The sequence below is a fragment of the Fragaria vesca genome, linkage group LG6 (genome assembly GCF_000184155.1).
Source record: "Fragaria vesca subsp. vesca linkage group LG6, FraVesHawaii_1.0, whole genome shotgun sequence".
In the NCBI taxonomy this organism is placed as follows: domain Eukaryota; kingdom Viridiplantae; phylum Streptophyta; class Magnoliopsida; order Rosales; family Rosaceae; genus Fragaria; species Fragaria vesca.
The window spans coordinates 33,737,869-33,759,778 of record NC_020496.1 but is presented as its reverse complement, the minus strand read 5'-3'; the positions used below and the strand labels follow the sequence as shown (position 1 = coordinate 33,759,778).

At 38.5% G+C, this 21,910-nt stretch overlaps 2 protein-coding genes across 2 annotated transcripts; one reads left to right on the top strand and one right to left on the bottom strand.

The window, feature by feature from the left end:
• Positions 1-2,558: 2,558 nt before the first annotated feature.
• On the top strand, positions 2,559-7,887 carry LOC101293025. The gene is made up of 10 exons (XM_004304325.1): positions 2,559-2,586; positions 3,803-4,005; positions 4,087-4,196; positions 4,298-4,418; positions 4,613-4,837; positions 5,682-5,750; positions 6,323-6,565; positions 6,650-6,718; positions 6,801-6,864; positions 7,309-7,887. The coding sequence occupies exons 1-10, from the start codon at positions 2,559-2,561 to the stop codon at positions 7,377-7,379; spliced, it is 1,203 nt and encodes a 400-aa protein (XP_004304373.1). The 3' UTR covers positions 7,380-7,887.
• Positions 7,888-16,486: 8,599 nt separating this feature from the next.
• LOC101292525 lies at positions 16,487-20,928 on the bottom strand. The gene is made up of 3 exons (XM_004304324.1): positions 20,517-20,928; positions 19,795-20,428; positions 16,487-17,811 (listed from the first exon to the last, which is right to left on the bottom strand). Exons 1-3 carry the CDS (start codon positions 20,849-20,851, stop codon positions 16,684-16,686), a joined length of 2,097 nt encoding a protein of 698 aa, XP_004304372.1. The 5' UTR covers positions 20,852-20,928; the 3' UTR covers positions 16,487-16,683.
• Between the last annotated feature and the right edge of the window lie 982 nt (positions 20,929-21,910).

Below are 21,910 nucleotides of genomic sequence, written 5' to 3'. Positions count from 1 at the left end.
CTCTCTCCTCGGGTTTCTCTAGTGGCGGCAAAATTAACCAAGATGGTGGCATCTAGCTGGAGTGAGAGAGAGGAGACGATGAGCTTGATTTGAGACGGTGATTCCTATTTTTACCTTTGTGGACAACTGCCAGGCATGAGCAAGCCGGTGGTGATGCTTGTTTTCACGGCAACGGTTTTCAGTTCAAACACAGGGCGGACAAAGACCGGATCCTTGGCAGAGGGTTGTGGTATTTCAGTGGCTCCATGATCGCTTTGGCGGAATACGATGGTCTTAGTCCCCCAGAGGCGGTGCGCTTGCATCACCTAGAGGTTTGGGTGTTGGTATCCAGCCCCCGAATGGACATGAGGAGTGAGAGGGTCATCTCTCGCATTGGGAACGATTTAGGGGTCTTCGTGTGAGTGCATCCGACAGTGGTGTAGAGAAAGGATAAGATTCAGATGGTCGTGCGCTCTTGGGTGTGCGACGTCTAATTCCGGTGAGTCGTGCTTTCGATTTCTGGTCGGATATCTCTGTTAATCTAGACTTCAAGCTTGAGAAGTGTCATGGGATTTGCCGTGAGTGTGGCTTTTTTGGCCACGGCGGTAGAGGTTGAGATAAGGGTTTAAGCGACAGAAGCGAAGGTTGTGAACGAACCGCTTTCGATGGTGGGGATGGAGGAAGGACCGCTGCCTGTCGGTGCTGGATTGGTCGTCGGGGATAAGCTGCCAGTTGGTGATGTTCTGATGACGAGGATGGGGATCGTCACAGTGACGGCGACTAGCGTCGATGGAGTTCCCCCGTAATTTTCTACAGAAAAGGCTAGGTTTGACTAGGGTGAGGTTGGTTTGACCGGTGTAGTGGCTGGGGCTGTTGGGCATGAAGTGGGGATTGATGTGTTTGGGCTCAAAGGGAAACTACATGAGATGGTTTGTGTTGCTGAGGAGGATACTCCTATGTCTGACGAGGATACGGGGTTATGGTGGTGCCCAAGTGGAGCCGCAGTGTGGAGGTTTCTCGTTTGAAGCCCCATGAGTTTCAATTAGGCAAGTTGGTCGGGGTCCCAGTGGTTAAAGGGAAGACCCCTAAGAAGAGAGGTCGTCCAAGTGACTACTGGAACAAGGCGAAGTCGCTTAAGGTGGGGACGACTAGGGAGAGGGCAGATGATGATGGTGGTAAGGAGGGTGCCTTGACACTCCCGCTAATCACTTAGAAAAGATGCGGAGCATGACCTAAGAGTTGAACTATATATCTTGGGTGGTCTAATTGTTCCACATTCAATCGTTTTGGGTCATGCAAGGCTTCAATCTGAGTTGGTAAGTATCTGAAATAAGATTGTCGTTCATGTGACTTGCATCTATGCGTTGGAGAGTAAGTGGCTTACCATACCAGAATTGCGTGATTTGCTGACGGGGAGTTCAAAGATGATTTTGCTCTTGAAGACCTAAAGGTGTTTCTTTATTTTGTAAGTAGCTTCTAGACCAACTGCCTCACCGCCGTCACTTTCACCACTGCCCATGTCACGCTTAGAAAAAGTCGTAATACCCACCTGCGCATACACCAACCGTTGCCCCCACCACAATCTGTCGCTTGAGCATCAAGCACCACCAACAACTGTCGTCGCCTGCCACAAGCCTGCACACAACCATGAAAACCACGCCTCCCAAGACCAGAAGATCCCCCCAACATGCCAACACCTTCCTACTGGGACTAAACTGCACCACCAACACCAGCTGCAAATTAGATCGACGAACAACAGTCAATCCAAGGCGCCAAAGCGCTTATTTTATCCCAATGCCCACTCCCAAAGGAAGAGAGCGACATTGAGATCATGGGTCTCGTCCGACGACCACGTCAGGTGACGCGTAGCTGACCAAAACAAAGAAGAGATGGCGGCTGTCTTTTAGAGAGAGAAGCGGCTAGGTTAAACTTTTAACGGAAAGAAGATTGTGGAGCAACTTGATTGGGTTCAGTTCAGTAGAAGGAATTTCGTTTAGGATTCTTGGTCCAATGCATTGAAGAAGCGTTGACTTAATTATTCCTTTTTCAAGAGCCCGAAACACCCAATTATATGGCCGAATCTGAAGAAGAATCTCAGAAAACCCCACAACAGTCATTTCCATAGCAGCCTCAAAAGTATTCATTGTTTCTATAGGCAGAACTGTTGAAGTAATGTCCCATTTCGAAACGGCTTAAAACGAGCCATAGCCCAGACATTAGTTTAAGCCCAAGCCCCAAAAGCGCGTTTTTTTTTTGGTAGAAAAGCCCCAAAAGCGCGTTTGAAGCACTGCTCCAAAAGACACAAACGAAGACAACGTACGGCCAAGACGACGACAACTACAACTGAAAATCTCAAGTGCTGCTGCTCCTTTTTAAGCTCAAATGTTTTGTTTTGAATAAAAGCTCGTAGCTTTCAACTCCCCAACTCCGTCCTTTCCTCTTCCCTCCACCCCCCTCTTTGATTTCTTCCCAGATCTACCCACTTGTCCTCTCCCCCCTTATTCCCAACCTAATCTGTTTCCCCAGCTCTCTTGCTTTGGTTCCTTCCTAGGGCAGATTCACTTGACCGTGTCTGGCGCATGGACTATGGTGCCTCCGACAGCACTGGTGAGATTCTCCTCGACCTCTAACGTTGTTGTTTCGACTCTGCCTCGCTTTTCTTTCCCGATTTGGGTTACTGGGTCTGGGTTTAATGTTGGTTATTCCCCAATTCAGATTTCGAGCCCTGCCTAATGTTCAGTGGGTTTTATCCGAATTAGGGTTTTGGGCGTTTTTGGGTTTGCGCTGGACAAGGGCTTAGGTGGGGTTGGGTTTGTGTTCTGTGTCATCCGTGGTGTTAATCTCGGGGTTTTGTTGTTTCGAATTAGGAGAATATATTGGGGTTTTCGTGCTATTAGGGTTGGATTTTTCTCGCTACTGCTTTTCTTCATTTGTGTTATCTTGCTTACTGGGCTCTATTTCGATGCTTATGTACTTATTTACTGCAACTGTGAATGGTGGTGTGTTGTAATTGCCATGCTTCTGCAAGTAGTGAACGTAAAGCAAGATGAGTAGTATTCAATTTGACTCTGCCTTCAGGTTTACTATGTCTGAGATTGAGAAACCAATCATCTTTGTGTTAGCAATTAGGTTTTAGTGACATAGGCTTCACAACTTAGAGTGGCTATCAAGTTCACTTTTCCCCCATCCTTTTACTTTTTCAGTTCAATTTGGCAAAGATTGGAATGTTCTTGTTTGAATTTTTCGCCAACTTGAACACATATTTGGTATATACTCATTTGAAATATGAATGACAGATTGATATATTCATTCATTTGTCTATATGTTCATAAACTGCATGGATATGCAAGTGTTTCATGATATTCCTGTCTGTATACTGTGTTATTTTCATTTCATTTTCAAAAGAAGTAATGTGTGTCCTTTGTCGTATAAGTAATTTGCCAACAAATTCTGCCCTATTGCTTTCTTAATAGTATGGAATGAGATCAGTTCTAGCCAATGATGGGGAATTCATGTACTCATTTGTAACTTTGCTTCAGTTGGTACTTGATCACTTGTTTAACTCGTGTTCTTGGTCGAGAACTGATTTCATTTCAAATTGTTCCCATTCTCTACATGTTAAAATAGCTAGATATACAGATCATAAGTAAACAATTTATCTTCCGCACATGCGATGCTTCAACCTCTAATAATATTTTTTGCAAAATTTAATCTTGAGGCTATATGGCAGTAGTTGTGCATATACAAGAATTGTCATCCTTTTATGGAGTCCGGGTGACATTTCTTGGGAGATCATATACATCTTTATATGGAATAACTGCAGGTACTGATGATGATCTTCCTCCATCTCCTCAATACAGAATTCCAAGAAGGGGTCAATTTGCTGGAATTGAAAGATCTGCTGTAGGTTCTATCTCATTTGCTAGGAGGTGTACTGACATGGAGGCCCAAATTCATTACCTAGAGCAAGAAGCATACTGTGCAGTCCTGCGTGCTTTTAAAGCTCAGTCTGATGCGATTACTTGGGTATTTACTTTTGTCTCTTTCTTGTTATCTTGATGATTTTTTGAGAATAAGCCTTAAACTCTGATTTTTCCTTTATTTCAGGAAAAGGAAAGTTTGATTACAGAACTTAGGAAAGAACTGAGAGTATCAGATGATGAACACAGAGAGCTTCTTGGAAGGGTTAACTCTGATGATATCATCAGTAAGATAAGGTTAATCTCTTGAAATTAAAGTTATGTTACACTACTGCTGATAAACAAGCCTGGAGTTCAATAATTTTTGTTTTCTAATTTACATTTTGGCAACTAATCAGAGAGTGGAGAACGACAGGGGGGCCTCAAGCTGCGAGGTTCGGTGCATCACAACCTGTTTATGATCTTGTATCCAGTCCTACTGTTTCAGCATCCCGAAAGAAACAGAAAACATCCCAATCGGTATCCTCCAAATTCCATACCCCATTGCTATCTGTAATCTAGAATTACAATCCTGCAGCCTCTATATTTAAGAATATGAGGAGCTAGGAACCTTTTTGATTTATAAATAAATTCAATTATCAATGTTGACTAATCTCCATTGTGGTGTGAAGACTATAGAATGATGTTAGTTTAATTGTTATTCTTGGCAGCAGGGGCAGGCTTTCCCTGGTTTGTCCTCGATGAAGTCTATGCAGTACCATTCTACAGTACCTTCTTTGAGTCGGCAGCTCACTAGCCGCAGTTCTACTGGTCCCCTTGCAATATCTGAACCTGCTGAAGCATCAAGATATGATTTAATCGGAAAGACAGTGTGGATGAGATGGCCTGCAGACAACAGCTTCTATGAGGCCCATATAACAGATTACAACCCTAATGATGTATGTCTTAATTTTCTACTAGGTGTTTCTGATTCAGGCCGCATTTACTTGTTTAAAGTTTTAAGATGCATAATCTGAGTTATTGGTTTTATTATTATTGCATTTCACTTTTGTTGAAAACCAACTGTAGTAATATAAGAGAAAAGGTTATAATCATATGACAAACAAGAAAATGAATGGATTAATCTTGGGGAAAGAAATAAGTTCACTTTTATGGTGGAAGACATTGATAGATAAAAAGTTAGAACTGCACAAGTCCGGACTCTTGAGCATGTACCTAGTATAGGTGCAGCTGACTCCAAATACCAAATGAAAGAATGAGCATCTCTCTAGTAACATACTGCTCTAAGTAATTGGACCGTCAGTTTCTGGTATAGTTTAGTCAGACATATTCTTTGTGCCATACAACCATAATATGTTAAATTTTGGATACCATTTTCAAATATAAGTGACAATAGATACTAGTCTTCTAAATATCCATAAGTGACATTCTTCTGTCTAATCTTTAGATTTCATTTGTTTTTTTTTTTCATGTATTTGCAATGATATATGAGAAATGATATATTCACTGTTGATTTGTGCGTTTATGCCTATAAAATGTCAACCTAGTGATTCAATAAAATAAAGGTATTTAACCCTACAGTTCACCCACCATCCTCACTTGCTGGAATTGTTCTTCTTAATAGCCATTGAAACGTAAATGCAGAGGGAAAATATACTTTTGACATCTTTAGTCAAAACATAGCTGACAGGAGTATAATATTATTGACAAGGAATGACTGTTTAATTATTCTTGTTTGTGCTAGATTCTTCAATGATATAAAACCTGTTATGTTTTTTACAGGGTCGACATGCTTTGATCTATGATAAAAATACAGCAAATGAGACATTTGAATGGGTAGATTTCAAAGAGGTACATGACAGCTCTTATCGTTACATATATATGTATGAATTGGAGCCAATCATAGATTTTTATTTTATTTTTTTATTTTTTATTTTGAGAAGAAAAAACAATCATAGATTAGAAGTAGGATCCATGGGAAATAGCATTGGCCAATCTTTCTCGTTTTAAGTGCATAGGTAATCCTGGGAAAGAAAGCACTAGAGAATTTGAATTACACCTCCGATTTCTTATATTGACTCATTCTTAAAGAATAAGTGCTTTATAAGTTTATATGAAATATTCAGAATCACAAGTTGATCTTAGACAAAAATGTATGAAGATAGCTTTAACGTGGTTGAACTCTATATATATTTAATCGAAGAGATTTGAAACTGTGCTTGTATTAAAAAAGAAGAATGTTGTTTGTATTTCTTAGAGATGTATGACTTACATCCATTGACTGTTTGCCATTTCTTTTTTGTGGTATCCTAATCTGTTATATCTTGTCCTTGGTAAAACTGACAAAACATTCTATCCCAACCGATGACAATCATTAACAAATAATGATTTGATAAACAGCATTGACCAATTACTGATTACAGATATCTCGTGAGGATATCCGTTGGGAAGGTGAGGAACTGGGGCTCTCTCATCAAGGGAACCATGGCAGCGGACAAGGACGTAGGGTAAAGAAATCAACAAATCATGGTGGTCCAGTTACTGGGAGAGGTCGAGGACATATAAAGCCTCAATCAAAGAAACAACTTCTTCCTTCACAAAATGGCCTAGCAAACAAGTTGCCAGATGATCTAGAATTAGTGAATACTGATTCTCTGGTAAAGGAGGTAAGTATAATGCACTTGATCTACTAAACTGATGGTAGCAATCACCTTTGTTTTGTTTAATTTCTGCCACTTTTAATGTACTAGGTCGAGAGAGTTTTCAATGCAAGTAATCCAGATCCCTTTGAGCTTGAAAAAGCAAGGAAAATGCTGAAAGTAAGATTAAAATCATTCACCCTTTCTCCCTGTGCTCTTGGTCTAACATTACAATTTTGACATTTTCATATAACACATGCAGGATCACGAACAAGCACTTGTTGATGCCATTGAAAGGCTTGCATACGCATCGGATGGTGAAAGTGGTAATGGTTATATGTGCACATAATAATCCTTGGATCATTCTGTTTAGTGCTTGCTTAGTTTTTTTTTTTTTTGCCTTTTTCAAGCTTAACATAAGTTAAATAACTAGTTGTTGTATGAATTGCAAGTTAATTTCTTAGCGTATTGAAAATTCTTGTTTTCACTCATCGGATGGTGAAAGTGGTAATGGTTTATATGTGCACATAATAATCCTTGGATCATTCTGTTTAGTGCTTGCTAGTTTTTTTTTTTTCCCCTTTTTCAAGCTTAACATAAGTTAAATAACTGGTTGTTGTATGAATAGCAAGTTAATTTCTTAGTGTATTGAAAATTCTTGTTTTCAGTGGTACTTGTCGTTCCCTGTGCTTTGCATTTGCAGTGCATTATTTAGTTACTTGATTAAAGTAGCCTGTCTCACACTGCACATTTGAGATGAAGCTGAGCAGTTTTGAAGTATTTGGAGAATGGGACATTTTCTAGGCAACTCTCGCAAGACCATGAAGACTCAGAACTATAATGGGACCATGAACAAATAGGGATTTTAAACCATAATACATTTGCTGAAAAAGATGAATGTAACTGTCATTGTTTCTGATCACTTGTATTGCAGTCTTGGATGAATTGAGCATTCCACATTTGACAGTAATTTCTTTGTATTAGAGTCAACAATATTTCCTTCATCTCCTCTGATATAATTTACTTACAAGGATCCATCCAATGTTCGGAAAAGTCCCTTCATTTGCCTAGCCAAAAGACCAATTTTAAATTTGACTGGAATTTCTTGTATTAATCTTTTCTACTTGGTACTTATTTTTCTTTTTTCTTTTTAATGCTTCCCCACAGATGGAGAGCGTGGAGAGCATGCATATATGCATGGTTGATCAATGGATGGATGAAAATGGTGTAACATGCACTGTGGTTGAAAAGCTTGAATGGCCAGAAAGATTGGGTTGGAAAGGAGGCACCAAAAGGGTGATGATGTTGGTGACGCAGTAGTTTTAATTTGATCAGATTAGTAGATTTTTTTGTTCATCTGGGTTTCTTTGAGCAATCTCAATTGCCTTTGATGATAGCAATGCTATTATGCACATCCACTTGTAAAAACGTCTCATTTTAGTATTAAGGTATGTCAAGAAGTCAAGTAGAGATTGTGTTTCTTTTAAGTATAGTTTCCACATGAGGGACGGCATTTAATTGTAAGATTAGTCATAGCAGATGAAATTTAAATGTAAAATTTTGTTGATGTGATCCTGCTATTTGATCTTGCGACTTGTTTTGCTTACTCTGATCAATTCCTGCCGACACCATTCCTGCATTGAAAGCAAGGAAAATCATAACTCTGCACAAATATTCACAAGCCAAAATGTCATGAAGAATAAAGTTCTCAAGTCTTATTAGCAGTATGATGAGTGGCTAATTCGGAAAAGGTATAATTAAATATACCTGAAAACCAGTATGGCCAACTAGCTTATGCGACAAGAAGTGATGAAGTTCATCCGGGCTTCGAGTACAGGATCTTCGACTTTGAAGTGTGCTCCTGCACCAATAAAGATCAATGAGGCAGACATCAGAGCTCGTCCAGCCGGCTTCATATTTGTTGAATTTACTGGCTGCCTGTAGTAGACAGCTTTGGATTTAATAGTGTCTCCTCTATCTTAAAGAGGACAACCGCTCATATAATACAGATAAATGAATGTACGTTCCATACCAATCAATTTGCAAAGCAAGAATTATGATTTCTATCGAATTAAACTTGGGAAGTGATATTTTCTACAATGAACATAGGAGGTCAGGAAGATGAGACTCATTAGATGAAGCATCCCTATCACGGGAGTTATTTGTGGTTTGCTACTCATTCTTATCAGGTGGTGACCCTACTATCCTAAAGGTTTAAGGGAGTAACTAATGCGACTTCAACAAAGTGGACCAAATCCAGACCACCGCACCCCACCAGGCTAAGTAACATAGCCACCAAGCAGTTTAGTAACCTGCCTAGCTATAAGTCAGCATATCTGTGGATTTATTCCATTGATTTACATGTCCTTTTGACATTTACAAAGGGTAAGAAATAAAATGAGAACAATTTAGGCAAAAAAAACATAATGAAAGCGCCTCCTAATCCATGTTAAACAAGGTGATATTCAACCTTAAGACTTATTACATAAGCAAGTTATGATAACAGAAAATAAGCAAACTGAACCGATGAGAAAAGGATATGAAAGTAAGCATATGAACTAAGCATGACTCGAGACAAACATCTGATGGAGTGAAAACAAATCCCAAAGACAGACATTAACCTCAGTAGAAGTAATCTTTTACATTCCAGAGGTAAAAGAACCTGCAAAAAACAGCTAGCAGAAGACCAAATGATTTTCCAACTTGAAATCAACTATTTGCGTCTGCCATTGTATGAGTATCCTCCTTTTTGCGTATGCCGTCGCCTAATTGGGAGTATCTACTAATTGGGAACTCCTAACATGATTAAAGATGATTACCTAACAATCTTGGCCTAGCAGACCACAAACAATTGTTTAATGTTGCACCAACTGGACCAGGACATAAAGGAGATAAACATCCCATGCGTTTGTAGCTTCCGATCCATATGCCAGAGCAATAGTTTTATAAATCCAATGCCATTGGATCTTCTAATCCATACAAGGATTGGTTTTCTTCAACCTACTCTCCTAACTACACTCCCCGAAAGACTGCAGAGAACAATGATGTTTACCATGAGCTGGACTAATCTAAGATATGCGTTTTCATCACAGTTTATTTATTATATGTCTGTGAGTCCATCTTGTATAAAAGGGTATTTTCTATCTTGTACAAAAGCATTCCTAATAACTAAGCAGATATATTATCCTGTAAAGTAGTTCACATGAGATCGTGTTCATTGTAAATGACCAGATAAACTAAAGTTGGCATCAAATGTTAGTCCCTGCAAGATTACACACCTTGAAATCAAAGATTTATGCAGACAAAAGAAAACCGATGGAGAATATCCAAGAACAAATACTCAATCATCTTTGATGGAGCACACAAATTGATTATCTACTATAAACTTGGATATCGAAACAACCCCAATCCAGTCATACACATATCAGTTAAAGAGTTATAACAATCTATTATCATTGATCACCACACAAGCAACAGATCATCAACAGAACAAAAACCAACAGAAAGATCATGAAGTAACAATCAACTAAATCATGAAGGAAAATCTCACCGGAAGCCACGGCATAGAAATCAAAGACCTTTTTAGGCAGCAACAGCAAAAATATTCAATGCTGTCAATCTGCCAACGCTTCTCATATCAAGAGAGATTGTCCATTTGAAAGGGTACCCATCACAATCATTCTGGAATTCTTTTGGTGGGTTGGAAGATCTGGGTATGGAGTTGGGATTGTGCTTGATTATTATTGTATGAAGGTTCATGAAAAGAGTGTGTTGGGAAGTGGTTAATGTTGGAGAGGACAGAATAAAAAGAGTTGGGATTGGGAGAAGGATGACTTTGTTTTGAAGAAATGCTATCCACTCCATCATTTTGTGTTGAAATTGCATTTGCATTTGCATGCCATTTTGACAAGAATGCCTGGAATAGAGGCCCGTTCACAAAATTGATAAAAGAAACTGAAGAAAAAAAATTGGTGACTTGTACATTTACCAACCCTAGCTTCCGTTTCACATTCATAGTATCTCTATTAATTAAGGCATGGAACTGTCATTTGGTTAAATTTTCAAAAACCCTTAAAATATCCTTCCTTGATTAAACTCTGCTAATAAGAAAATTGTATATTTCATGGACAAAATGGTAAAAAGAAAAAACAGAAAATTGTTTGTTTGTTTATTTTTGTTTTTTGTAGATTATGTCTTCAGAACTTGCAAGATATGCTAATCGATCACCAAGTTACTTATGGTTGCTGTAGGAGCGAGAAGAGAGAGGAAGGAAGAGGTATAGAAGTAGACCTCATTTGCTTTTCTTAAAGCATCTATGGAGGCAATACATCATTATAAAAAGCTCAATTATGATCAAAATTAAGATCATTTATTTTAGATTATTCATTGTGCAAAGTCAAAAAAAAGTGTGATTGCAATGTTGAAGCTAAATGAAGACCGAGGGACGTAGAGAAGAGAAGTGAATATATATCTATTAGGCTATGAAATGGATGTTGTCTATTTAAGCAAATGAAGACAGAAACGTGGAGAAGAAGAAAGAAGTGAATATCTGTTAGGTTATGAAATGAACTCTGTCGATTTATTTTTATCAAACCGGCCATCAATTATTTCACTACGAAGCGTTTGCCATTGATTGTATTTGATCTTTAATATTTTCTGTATTTGATTTGGCACTTGGTCAATGATTCAGTTCTGTCAGTAGTTTGAACCGTGGAGACACAAAGGGTTAACTTGCTAAATGGTTATAGCTTAGTTGTCTTTATGAAAATAAAATTGTAATTTTTTCTTTAATATTTTTTGTATTTGATTTCGCACTTACTCAATGATTCAAATCCTTTTAGTAGTTTGAATGGTGGAGACACCAAGGGTTAAGACTTGCCAAATGGTTATAGCTTGCTTAGTTCTCTTTCCACACTAAAATGAAAACAAGATCGTAAACAAAATTGAGGCTAACCGCACGCGACCCTTTCAAATAACTTCTTTTGCTGAAGATTTGAATGTTTTTTTTACTGCTTTTTGAATGTTACTAAAAACGATTATTATATGTCAATTGATACAATAGTGCATTGATAAATAAATATAGTTAACTAATGTTAAAAAAAAAAAAAACGCACGCGCGATCGCGATCTGATGCGCATGCAGGAAGGCTAGTATTTAATTATTTATATATCCAATTCGGACAATTTTCCTGCAAGATAACGTATTCATCAGTAAAAATGCAAAATTATTGTAACATTTTGAAAATTAGATTTTTTATTTTTAAATGAGAAATTATTATTTCAATTTCGATTATTCTTTAAATTCTTTGTGGCTTTCGAAAATTATTCAAATTTTTAGTTTGTCAAAATTTATCTTTCGAGCCCATAGGATTAAACTAGACGTCGTTACGAGTTCGTAGGATTTTTCGGAGTATCGTTCGGACATTAGAGCTATTTTTAATGATTTTTGAAAGTTGGTATTATCCAAAAATTTAATTAAAAATAGAAATTAAAGTCGGCTGCATCTGGACCGTTGGATCATTTAGACTGTTTGATCTCAGCCGTTGATTTCAGTATACAAAGGTTGGACTGGATCAGTTCGCAGACCGACGTCGAACAGCGGTGGAGACCTCCGATCGCTCCTCCGTCGTCCGACCGTCTCTCGGCGCAAGACTGGTGTCCAGAGCTTCGCATCGTCGTCCCCGACATCAAGATGGTCTTCGATACGATGAGAAGCTCCAGACAGAGAGAATCGAAGGAGAGAAGAATTTCTGTGTTCGCCGGCGATATTTCGATTCCGGCCAAGTCGAGGTCTCTCACCGGTGTGGATAGCTTCGTCTCGGTATCTTCGACGTTCCTGGGGCTTCAGCTTGTCGAGACGAGCTCCGAGGAGGGAGAATCGAAGAGGAGAAGTTTCTGAGTTTTCCGGCGAGGGTTCGACGGATTCCGGTGATCTTTGGTGTCGACTCAGGTATCAAAGTTGGTTTATTCTTCGAGCTCTTCGGCTCTTCCCCTTTATATAATTGAAATTGAGTTTGGTTCAGAGATGAAGAATTTGGTATTTAGGCAGTCGGTGACCACCTTGTGTGGCCACTGTGTACGGCGGCGACGGTGGTTCTAGGAGTTGGTTTCCAGCTTTATTAGTTTGTTGAATTAGTGTGTGATTTTAGATGTTGAATTCGATATTGGTGGAGTTTTGAAGAAACTAGATTTTGGGCAGTGTGTGCAGCTGTTGTGCTCAGCGGCGGGAGTGGCGGAATGGCGGTGGAAACTGGTGGTTCATAGTTTCTGTTTTTATCATACTATTGTTAGAATTTTGGAGGACATGATGTTGGTGTTCTTATGCTTGAATTCCATGTTGGATGAGGGATGAAGAATCTGAGTTTTGGGTAGTGGTTGGCTATGGCTAGTTTACTGTTCATGGCGGTGGATTTGTGTTTAGCTGCTTCAGTTATGGTATGAACATGTTTTGGTTCTTGGGAGAGTTAATCAATTGAATTGATGAGATTGAATACTTTGAAGCATAATTATTTTAGAGATTGAGAAATGGTGCAGACAACAAGGTATAGTTGATGTTGAAGTAATGCTTGACCAATTGTGTTTGGATGGATTACTGGAGATGAACGTTTGGTCGATAAGGCGAGATGGGTGTCCATAGTAAATCTGGTGTCAAATTAGTGCATTGGAGCATAATTAAGATACGACGTTTGATTCAGAAATTGGCAGAGAAGGTGTGAGGGAATACGGATTAAGGAACTCATTTGGGTGTCCTTAGTAGATTTATGAATTCGGTCAAGTTGACTTGAAGTGATTTGCCGATTTTCTTAGAATTCAGTACGAGGATAATGCAAGTAGCAAGATTCCAGAAGCAGAAGGATAAGGATTTCAGAATGCGTGTCGCATAGTTACTAATTTTAGCTGGCGTCAGAAATGACACTCGGATTCTAGGTAGGGTCTTTCTCGGGGAACCTTTATTTAAAATGATAATTAGATTATAATTGAAATTTATGTTTTGTGTGGCATTGATTGGTTAATTGTTGATTGTTATCGCTTTCAATAAAACATGTGTTAGCGATGGCTTATATGATTGTTGTTTTCGCTTTCCATAAAAGCATGTGTTGAATGTCATATTACGCGCATTGATATTCGATTGCGTGCATAATGCATCGTGAGGAATTGTGAGATTAGTGATTTTGGAGAGGAGAATGAGATTGATAGAATAGATACATTTTGTGTAGTTGAATTTCCTTATGGGTTGTTCAAGATCTAGGGTAGCCCACACGTGCACAAATTCAGGGAATGTATGTCATTTTGATGGCGGACATCGATAAAACGATCTTATCGGGTTTCGGGTTTGGAGACCATGAGTATAAGAAGATGACTAACAAAAGAGTTTCAGGTGGTGAGATATTACTGATTGTTAGATCATATATTTGAGACATCTAAGTCACCCCCAGTTAGTAAAATACACAGTATGGGACGTGTATGCTCACTTGTTTGATGTATGGACTAATTGCCAGTAATTGAGAAAGACATTCATTAGCATACATGCATCGAATTGTCGTTAGTTATTTAAAATATTGTTTGATGTTTGATAACTTGATTGTACAATATAGTTAAGAATAACTTAAGAGATTTGGCCCTACTGAGCGTAAACTCACCCTTATAGATTCTTGTTAAGGTACTACGAGACACGTCTTTCGAGAAGACTAACTGTGAAGTTTAGCTGACGTGTTTGAGAGTTTAGAAGAGTTACAGAAGATTAGAAATGAGATAGATCTCAAGACCTATTTTGTTTTTTTTTGTAATTGTTTTTGTTATTACAATTTATTTTGTTTTTAACAATTTTTGGAAAAGTATTTGAATTTGTTTTATTTTCGTTTATTTTTCCCGCTCATGCCTCGGATTCAGTGTTAGGTGCTTGGAAACCACCGACACTGGGTTTAGAGTGTGACAATTATACATAATGACTTGCCTCTTGAATGTGATGTGGCAAAAAGTATCAAAATTTAGATTTCATTATACAAGAAGTGTCAAGAATTCTTGTTTTCGCAACCAATACATAAACTTTTTGAGTCTAGTACCATTTGGTATACTTACATAACTGTGTAAGTAAAATGTATCGAGTTAAACTTAAGGGTAAAAACTTAAAATGGTACCGGAAGTATTGCGAAATGTACTTTTTGGTACCTATGAATTTTTATCACCTAAAATGGTACCTCAGCTATTGCATCGTTACTAGATATGGTCCCTCTGTTAGTTTTTTCGTTAAACTCATGATGTAACATGTATTTAAAGGGGCAAAATAGTCTATATACAATGTTTCCTTTTTCAAATGATAGATTTTTTTTATTCTTAATACATTTTATTTTATCTCCAAAATTATTCTCAAGTATTATATACAACGTTTCTAATCAGGAATAATTTGTTAGTTAGTACATCTTCACCTATTTACATATTCATAAACATTTTTTGTTTGTATAAAAAATAAGTTACAAAACATATGATAAACATATATTAGTAACAAACTTAATATCAAAACTAAAGTATATATTTTAATCAAAAAAAAAAAACTAAAGTATATATTTTGAGGAAAAAAAAAAGAAGATATACTATATAGTCTTCTGAGCAATGACAAAATTAATTTTTAAAATTACTGTTTTGCCCATAGCTTATTGAGCAGAAAAAGTCTAAACACGTGCCACATCATTGATTTAACGGAAAAACTAACTGTAGGTACCATATTTGGTAACGATACAGTAATTGAGGTACCATTCTAGCTACTAAAAAGTACCTTTCGCAATAATTGGGGTACCATTTTAGGTTTTTACCTTAAACTTAATAACTAAATTTTGTATATCATCAGTTATCTTTTGAGATGGGTTTCTTCTGTGATCACATGTAAATTCAATAACTAAATTAGTGACAAGGCCATTTAAGAAAAGCTCAATTACATGCAGTAATTGTCTGGGGCTTGGTCACAACAAGCGGTGTTGCAATTTGCAAAATCCCTCCCACCGGTGTCTGATGTATGTGGTTCCGCCAACGTTGTGGAGTTGCCCATCAAATTAAAATGACACATGATCAATCACCACAAACTCAAACCCATCAACAACAAAGAAACAATCCACAATTCCAAAATCCAAAATGAACAAATCCGACAACCACATCGACCTCTCAAAATTTTATGAAGGACATTAATCGATCTAGATATTTTAGACTCGTAAAAGCAATACCAGAACCAACCACAACAAACTCAAAACCCTTCAACAACAACTTCAACACTACCACAACTCCTGTTCCAAATGGAACAAATCCCGAAACACATATGTGCTTCTTCAAATTGGATGAAACACATAAATCTAAACAGACCAGTGGGATACGGTGATATAGGTTGCAAAAGACGGATCCCCGATCCAAACTTCAATTCAGTGTATGGAGTTGCATTCGTGGGTTGCAACCCTCAACCCGATAAGACTCTTTTCTCTCGCTGCTTGTTTCGATCTGATTTTGTGGCTGAAAACCCTCACTTTCATCTACCCTTTTCTCCTCGATTCTGCATCTGCCTGAACACGGAAGTTACTAGTACGCCTTTGACGTAAAACTCATTCAAACTCTAATATTGTTACTCGGCCACTGGTGGTGCGATCAGAGTTTGGTGCAAAGCAGCCCACTCCTCTAGTAGGGTGGCCATCAGGATCCCATCTCTCGCCATCTCCTTGAATTGCATTAGCTGCTTAGCACACCATGCATCAGTTTCCATATCAATGTAGTGAAATCTAAGCTCTAACGAAAGTAGGTAAATGAAGGACAGGCGTTTCGGGTATCTATTGGGTGTGTTCAAATCGGCCAGATTGCCATGAGGGGTCCGGACTCTTGCTTTTAATTTACTATTTGCTTTTAATTATCACTGCTAGCTGTGATATCCCAAGTCTGGATTTGGAACCTCGTATAGTACGGAGTTTAATGAGCAGTTAAAAGAATGTCCAGTCTCCATAATTGTTACAAAATCTAAATTTCAATGCTGAAGACAACTCAAGTATCGTTATATTAACTCTATCGTTAGGAGGAAAACAAAACGGACGGACTACCATTAGTTCCTTGATAGGAGTTTCTTTGCAATTCCCATGGCACATGCTTCACTTTAATATTTATTACCTTCTCTATCTAGTTTCTACGCCGTTTAGCTGGAGGAGCTCTTGTTGTTTCCGCTGTTCTCTTTGAGGGCCTTCCTACGCTCCTTTTCGAGGGGCTCTCTTGCTCTTTCGCTGCCTGTCTCCCACCAGAACCTCTACGTGAAGCTTGTTGTTTCTCCGCACTTCCTTTTCCGTTTCCACTTTTCTTTTGCTCTACTACTTCTTTCCGTGCATTTCCTTTGCTGTTTCCATTTTTTCTCTGCTGTGCTGCCTTCTGTACATTCCCTTTGCTGTTTCCATTCTTTCTCTGCTCTGCTACACCTATGCTATCATTCTCAAGAATTTTCAACGTCTCTGACTTGTTGTTAGATGTGGAGCTCCTCTTCATTCTACTCAAGAATTTTTCTGCACTTTGCCTTTTCCCAATTGCAGTATTGTTCTTCTTTTCTGTCTCGGCCAGGGACTCTGAATTCTCATTGCTAATCATTGCTCTGCTTGAAGATCCAACATTTGCATTTGCATTGGCATCTAGATTCTTCTCCTTGTTAGCATCACTTCGGCTCTTGCCATTTTTGTTCGAGTTGTTTCTTGAATTGCTCCCAACTCTATCTTTTCTTCTCTTCTTTGTGACAGGAAGTTGCTCCTCAACTTCATCCAAGGATTCTTCTTTTTGCTTCCAACTTATAGCTGGTTTGACATCATGCAACGATGTAGTCATTTGCTCTTTCTTTATGTCTGGTGCCAAAGAAGAGGTGGATGCTCTGGCCTTTATTGAGCTGCGCTTACGACAAGCAGTCAATGGAATTGATAGTTTTGATTTTGCTAGCAAGGACTCTGATGATTCACTTGCAGGCTTTAATGGTATAGCTGGTGGTGTCAGGATTTCATCTTTAGATGGTGTCTGAGTTTCTTGTTTAGGTGATGGATCTTGATTAGGATCCTTATGAGCCATTTCCTTTAGAACAAGTAATTGAAGCTCACACGCCGCCTTGTATTCTGCAGTCCTTTTCCCGAAGAAGACAACAGCATTCTTGCAAATAAGCAAGACATCTCTAAAAAATTTAATCTTGCAGCTTGAGTACCAACCCGCATTAAGTCTGGTTTGTACCGATTCAAAATCTATATGCTGCCGAATCATGTTCGTATAAATGGGTGTGTCCTGCAACGTATGAGATCCATAAACAACAATGGCATTTTGCTATTTATTGCATAAAAAAATTGTACCAATAAAACAAGACACAAAGAACGCTTATCATATGATTAAGTAAAAATTCAGAAAACAATAAACATGCCATTGGTTACACTGGAGGAAATTGAACCCATCCTAACCCAGCGGTCCCAGCCTTCATCACCACTTGGGGGTCATAAATGTGTGTTTCACTACCAAACCGGACCAAACGTATTATTTTCTGTTCGGAAAAGCGGACATATTTTTCCGTAGTACAATTAATAACTTCTAAACATCAAAATTCACATTCCTACATGGCTACATTTTTAGAGTGATATCAATAATCCCCCATTTGTACCGGAAGAAGAAACAAAACAGAGAATAATATTGGTATAAAACTATACACAACATTTAAACTGAAAAAAATTAACATACATGACATCAAATACCATATCTTGTTTTATGTGGTTGTAAAGTATAAAATACTAAAAAAGCGATCTATTTTTCTAGACAAACAACTTTTTTTTTTATGTACCTTTTTTTTTTTGAGAAATTTTAAATACACACCCCTAATATCTTAATACACACTCCTTACTTAATACACTACCTATCAAGTTTTTCATTTCAATATTATACTTAATACACATCCCAAACTGTCTAAAATGCCCTTAATTTATGAAATATTCCGTTATTTAATATAATTAAGATATATTTACTATTTGGTACCTCTTTTTACATATTATTTCGTCTAATTTTTGCTAGAAATTTTTGGTTATCATCGTTCAATTTATAATCAAATGATTATTGTTATATCTCAACTCTAAATCACCAATACAAGTTTTCAAAATTCACAAGAGCACAACTGTAGAAGTACAGTAGCTATTAAACATAGATAGCTAGTTATTCGATAAAAAATGTCATGATAAAGATGCAGTATTTGACAATATGATATGCAAGATCAAACTAAAGCTGATAAAGATACAGTACTTGACAATATGATCTGTAAGATCAAATTAAAGCTGATACGGATACGAACAAAAAAAAAAAAAAGACGACCAAAATGAATTGTGGAGAAGAATTAGGGTTAGAGGAGAAGACATGTTTTCAAAAATTTTAGGGTAGAAGACGTTGAAAAGAATACTTCTAGTGTGATTTTTTTTTTTTAATAATAGATGTATGTTTTGGTCATTTAGCTTACCTATAAAATCTCAACAGAAACATAAAATAGTAAGGGTGTGTATTAAGAGATTAGGGGTGTGTATTTAAAATTTCTCTTTTTTTTTGGTAATGTGATTTTTTTCATTTTTGTATTTTTTCTGTACCCTGCTTATGGATTGATTTCAGGATCTTGGTAAACCTAAAGATTATTCCCCTTGGGTGACACAAGTATTCGCGCTTCCTTACCACTAGGGATATTACTCCTTAGAGTACAAAACTACAAATATTTCCTTATCCGGTAACCCGTTCATTTCCTAAAAAACTTACTGCAAAAGTCTCAAAAATTTGGTATGAATGATCCTACTTCTATTATTTTATTTTTATTTTTTAATTAATGTCTCCCTAAAAAAGGAAATAGAAAATCTAGTAGAGACGGGCACACCTCAATTCACGACGACTCTCCTCCCCACCCCAATTAATGAAAGATTTTAAAGAGAAAAGGCCTACAACTTAGTGGCACCTAGCGGACCCACCCACCTTACATACTGTCCTTCTTTGACAAAATTCCTACCATGCACCATCACGTAGGATATAACCCCTTAAATTACACATAGGGCAAATAACACAATTTTTTTTAACGTCACCCACCCATAAAGCCCGTCCTCACATGTGTCACGTCCTTATTTGGTTCTGACCTCCCAACCCAAAAACGTCGCCGTCTTACTTGCGTTGTTATGATTCCAACAAATAATGCCCCCAATTTTAATAAAATTCAAATTTAAAAAATAAAATTAAATTAAGGAAAATATGAAAAACCTGGGACTGGAGCCGGCGCTCGAAAAAAGAAGCGGCCTTTTGAGATCGGAGCATCCCGAGGAACTCAACCAACGGCTGAGATTCGACAAGGACCTGATTCATGGCGGGAGATTGATCCTCCTGGTCCGGTTCAACCGGTTCGCTCGGCTTCACTTCCGGCCCTAATTTCCTCGACAAACTCGCCGTGCTCTGCACCTCACTACTGCTCCGACACTCCTTCGTCTCCTTAGACTCCGCCACCGAGTCCCTCACTTCGCCGGAGTTCGCCTTCTCCGACTCCGCAGCCGGCGCTTCCTTCACCACCGAATCGGAACTCCCATTACACGAATCCTCCACCACTACCGGGTTACTCGACTTCTCCACCGCTCCGACATCCCCGGCGGCCGGTTCGACCGGTTCGGCGGCCTTTACCGCCAACTCGACTCCGGTTCCGGGGATCTCACGTTCCGGATCTATGGTGTTGGACTCGTCGAATGACCGGCCTTCGCCGGAATTTTTTTTCCCGGCCACATTTTCCGGCGAGATGTTTTCCGGCACGACGGGTTGGTCTCTGATCTGTTGGTCCTCTCCGCTCCTCACCAGATCCGATTTTTCGCGCACTTCTTTTAACCTATCCACCTTCAGTTGCAGAGACCTAACCACAAATATAAATCAGATATAAAAATAATTATAAATTAAAAAAACAAAAATTCGAGACTGTTATGGATGGATTCGGATTTTACACGATGGAGACGTCGTAGCGATGGACCTCGCGGCGGAGCTCATCGAGGCGGAGTTGACGTAACTGACCGAGCCACGGAATAGGGGAGGCCGCGTCTTCGTCGTCGTCGCCGTCGCGAGCGGCGTCGTTGTGGTGGCTGAAGCGGAGACGGAGGTCGTGGAACTTGCGTTTACAGGTCTGGGGGGAGAGGTGGAGGAGATTGGAAGAGCGCTTGCGGAGCTGGGCGGCGACGGAGTCCCAGCTCTGAGTGCCGTAGCGGTGGACGGCGCAGGCGAGGAGGAGCTCCTCCCACGTCGTCCATGTGGTTTGTTTTTCCGGAAAACTGGGCTTATCCATAACGGAAAATAATCATGAATAAAAATTTTCGATTTGGATTCCGGGGTTTGCTGGGTAGTGATTGTATTGTTTAATTATGATTTGGTTGGGGGTGGTGAGTCTCTCTCTCGGTTTGGTTTGTTGTTTTGGTCTCTCGCGAAATTCGTCTCTCGCACTAGGCACTCATCTCGAGCATGCTATACGGTACGCTTCTTCCCTAGCTTATTTTTTTTTTTTTTTTTTTAAAGGCACTGGTTCTAGTTGGCTTGTGTCGGCCCAAATTACTGTTTTCTCTTCTCTTGGAACTTTGAATATTCATGTAAATGAATTTCCTTTTTTAGAATAATTTGTCTAGATAAATATTAATACGTGTATGACTTTCGGTAATTATCCGACGTGTATATCAATATTCCCTTGGACAAATAAGGACGTATAGTCAGAGTTTACGTCACCATAATGTTCTTTCTGTTAGACTGAATTAGGCCTGGCAATTAATCCTTGGACGATCAGGATTCGTACACACAATGAAGTAATGAACCACCGCATTGTTTTGCTTCCCATATAACAAAAAGTAAAATTATTTGATGAACTTGGACCTGGGTATATAGATTATCAGTCTATACGACATGTTTTTGTTAGTGATTCGCTTACTTAATCTAGTTACTTTTTTTAACATAATGTATTACTAGTTTTTGTGCCCACGCTTTGCTGCGGGATTAGTTTAAAAAAAGCTGATCAAGTAAAAAAACGCTGAACTGAAGTTTGTAAATCAGATGTTTATATATACATATAGTGCAACATTGTTCAAAAGATGTTGATACATACAGTAGATGTTTATACATTGTCCAAAAGTTGATGCTATTGTTCAGCAACTGTTACAGCAGCAGTCAGAAGTGAAGCTGAGTATGGAGTTCATTCAAAAAAGCAGCTTGACTCCATCCAGTTTTGTACAAAGTGCTTCACATAGTCAGGAGTAGGTAAGGTAGTTGGAATTTTGCACAAAACGAAGCTTGCTTCCTTTGTTCACTGCTAAAGTTCAAAAGTATAGTTGCAGTTATATGTGTAGCATCAGTTATGGAA

Coding starts and splice junctions, on each gene's coding strand:
- LOC101293025 (XM_004304325.1), top strand. CDS start 2,559: ATGGACTATGGTGCCTCCGACAGCACTG. Junction 4,838..5,681: donor CAGATTACAACCCTAATGAT/GTATGTCTTAAT, acceptor TGTTTTTTACAG/GGTCGACATGCTTTGATCTA. Junction 6,566..6,649: donor CTGATTCTCTGGTAAAGGAG/GTAAGTATAATG, acceptor TTAATGTACTAG/GTCGAGAGAGTTTTCAATGC.
- LOC101292525 (XM_004304324.1), bottom strand. CDS start 20,851: ATGGATAAGCCCAGTTTTCCGGAAAAACAAACCACATGGACGACGTGG. Junction 20,429..20,516: donor CGCTACGACGTCTCCATCGT/GTAAAATCCGAA, acceptor ATTTGTGGTTAG/GTCTCTGCAACTGAAGGTGG. Junction 17,812..19,794: donor AGCGCCGGCTCCAGTCCCAG/GTTTTTCATATT, acceptor CATACGTTGCAG/GACACACCCATTTATACGAA.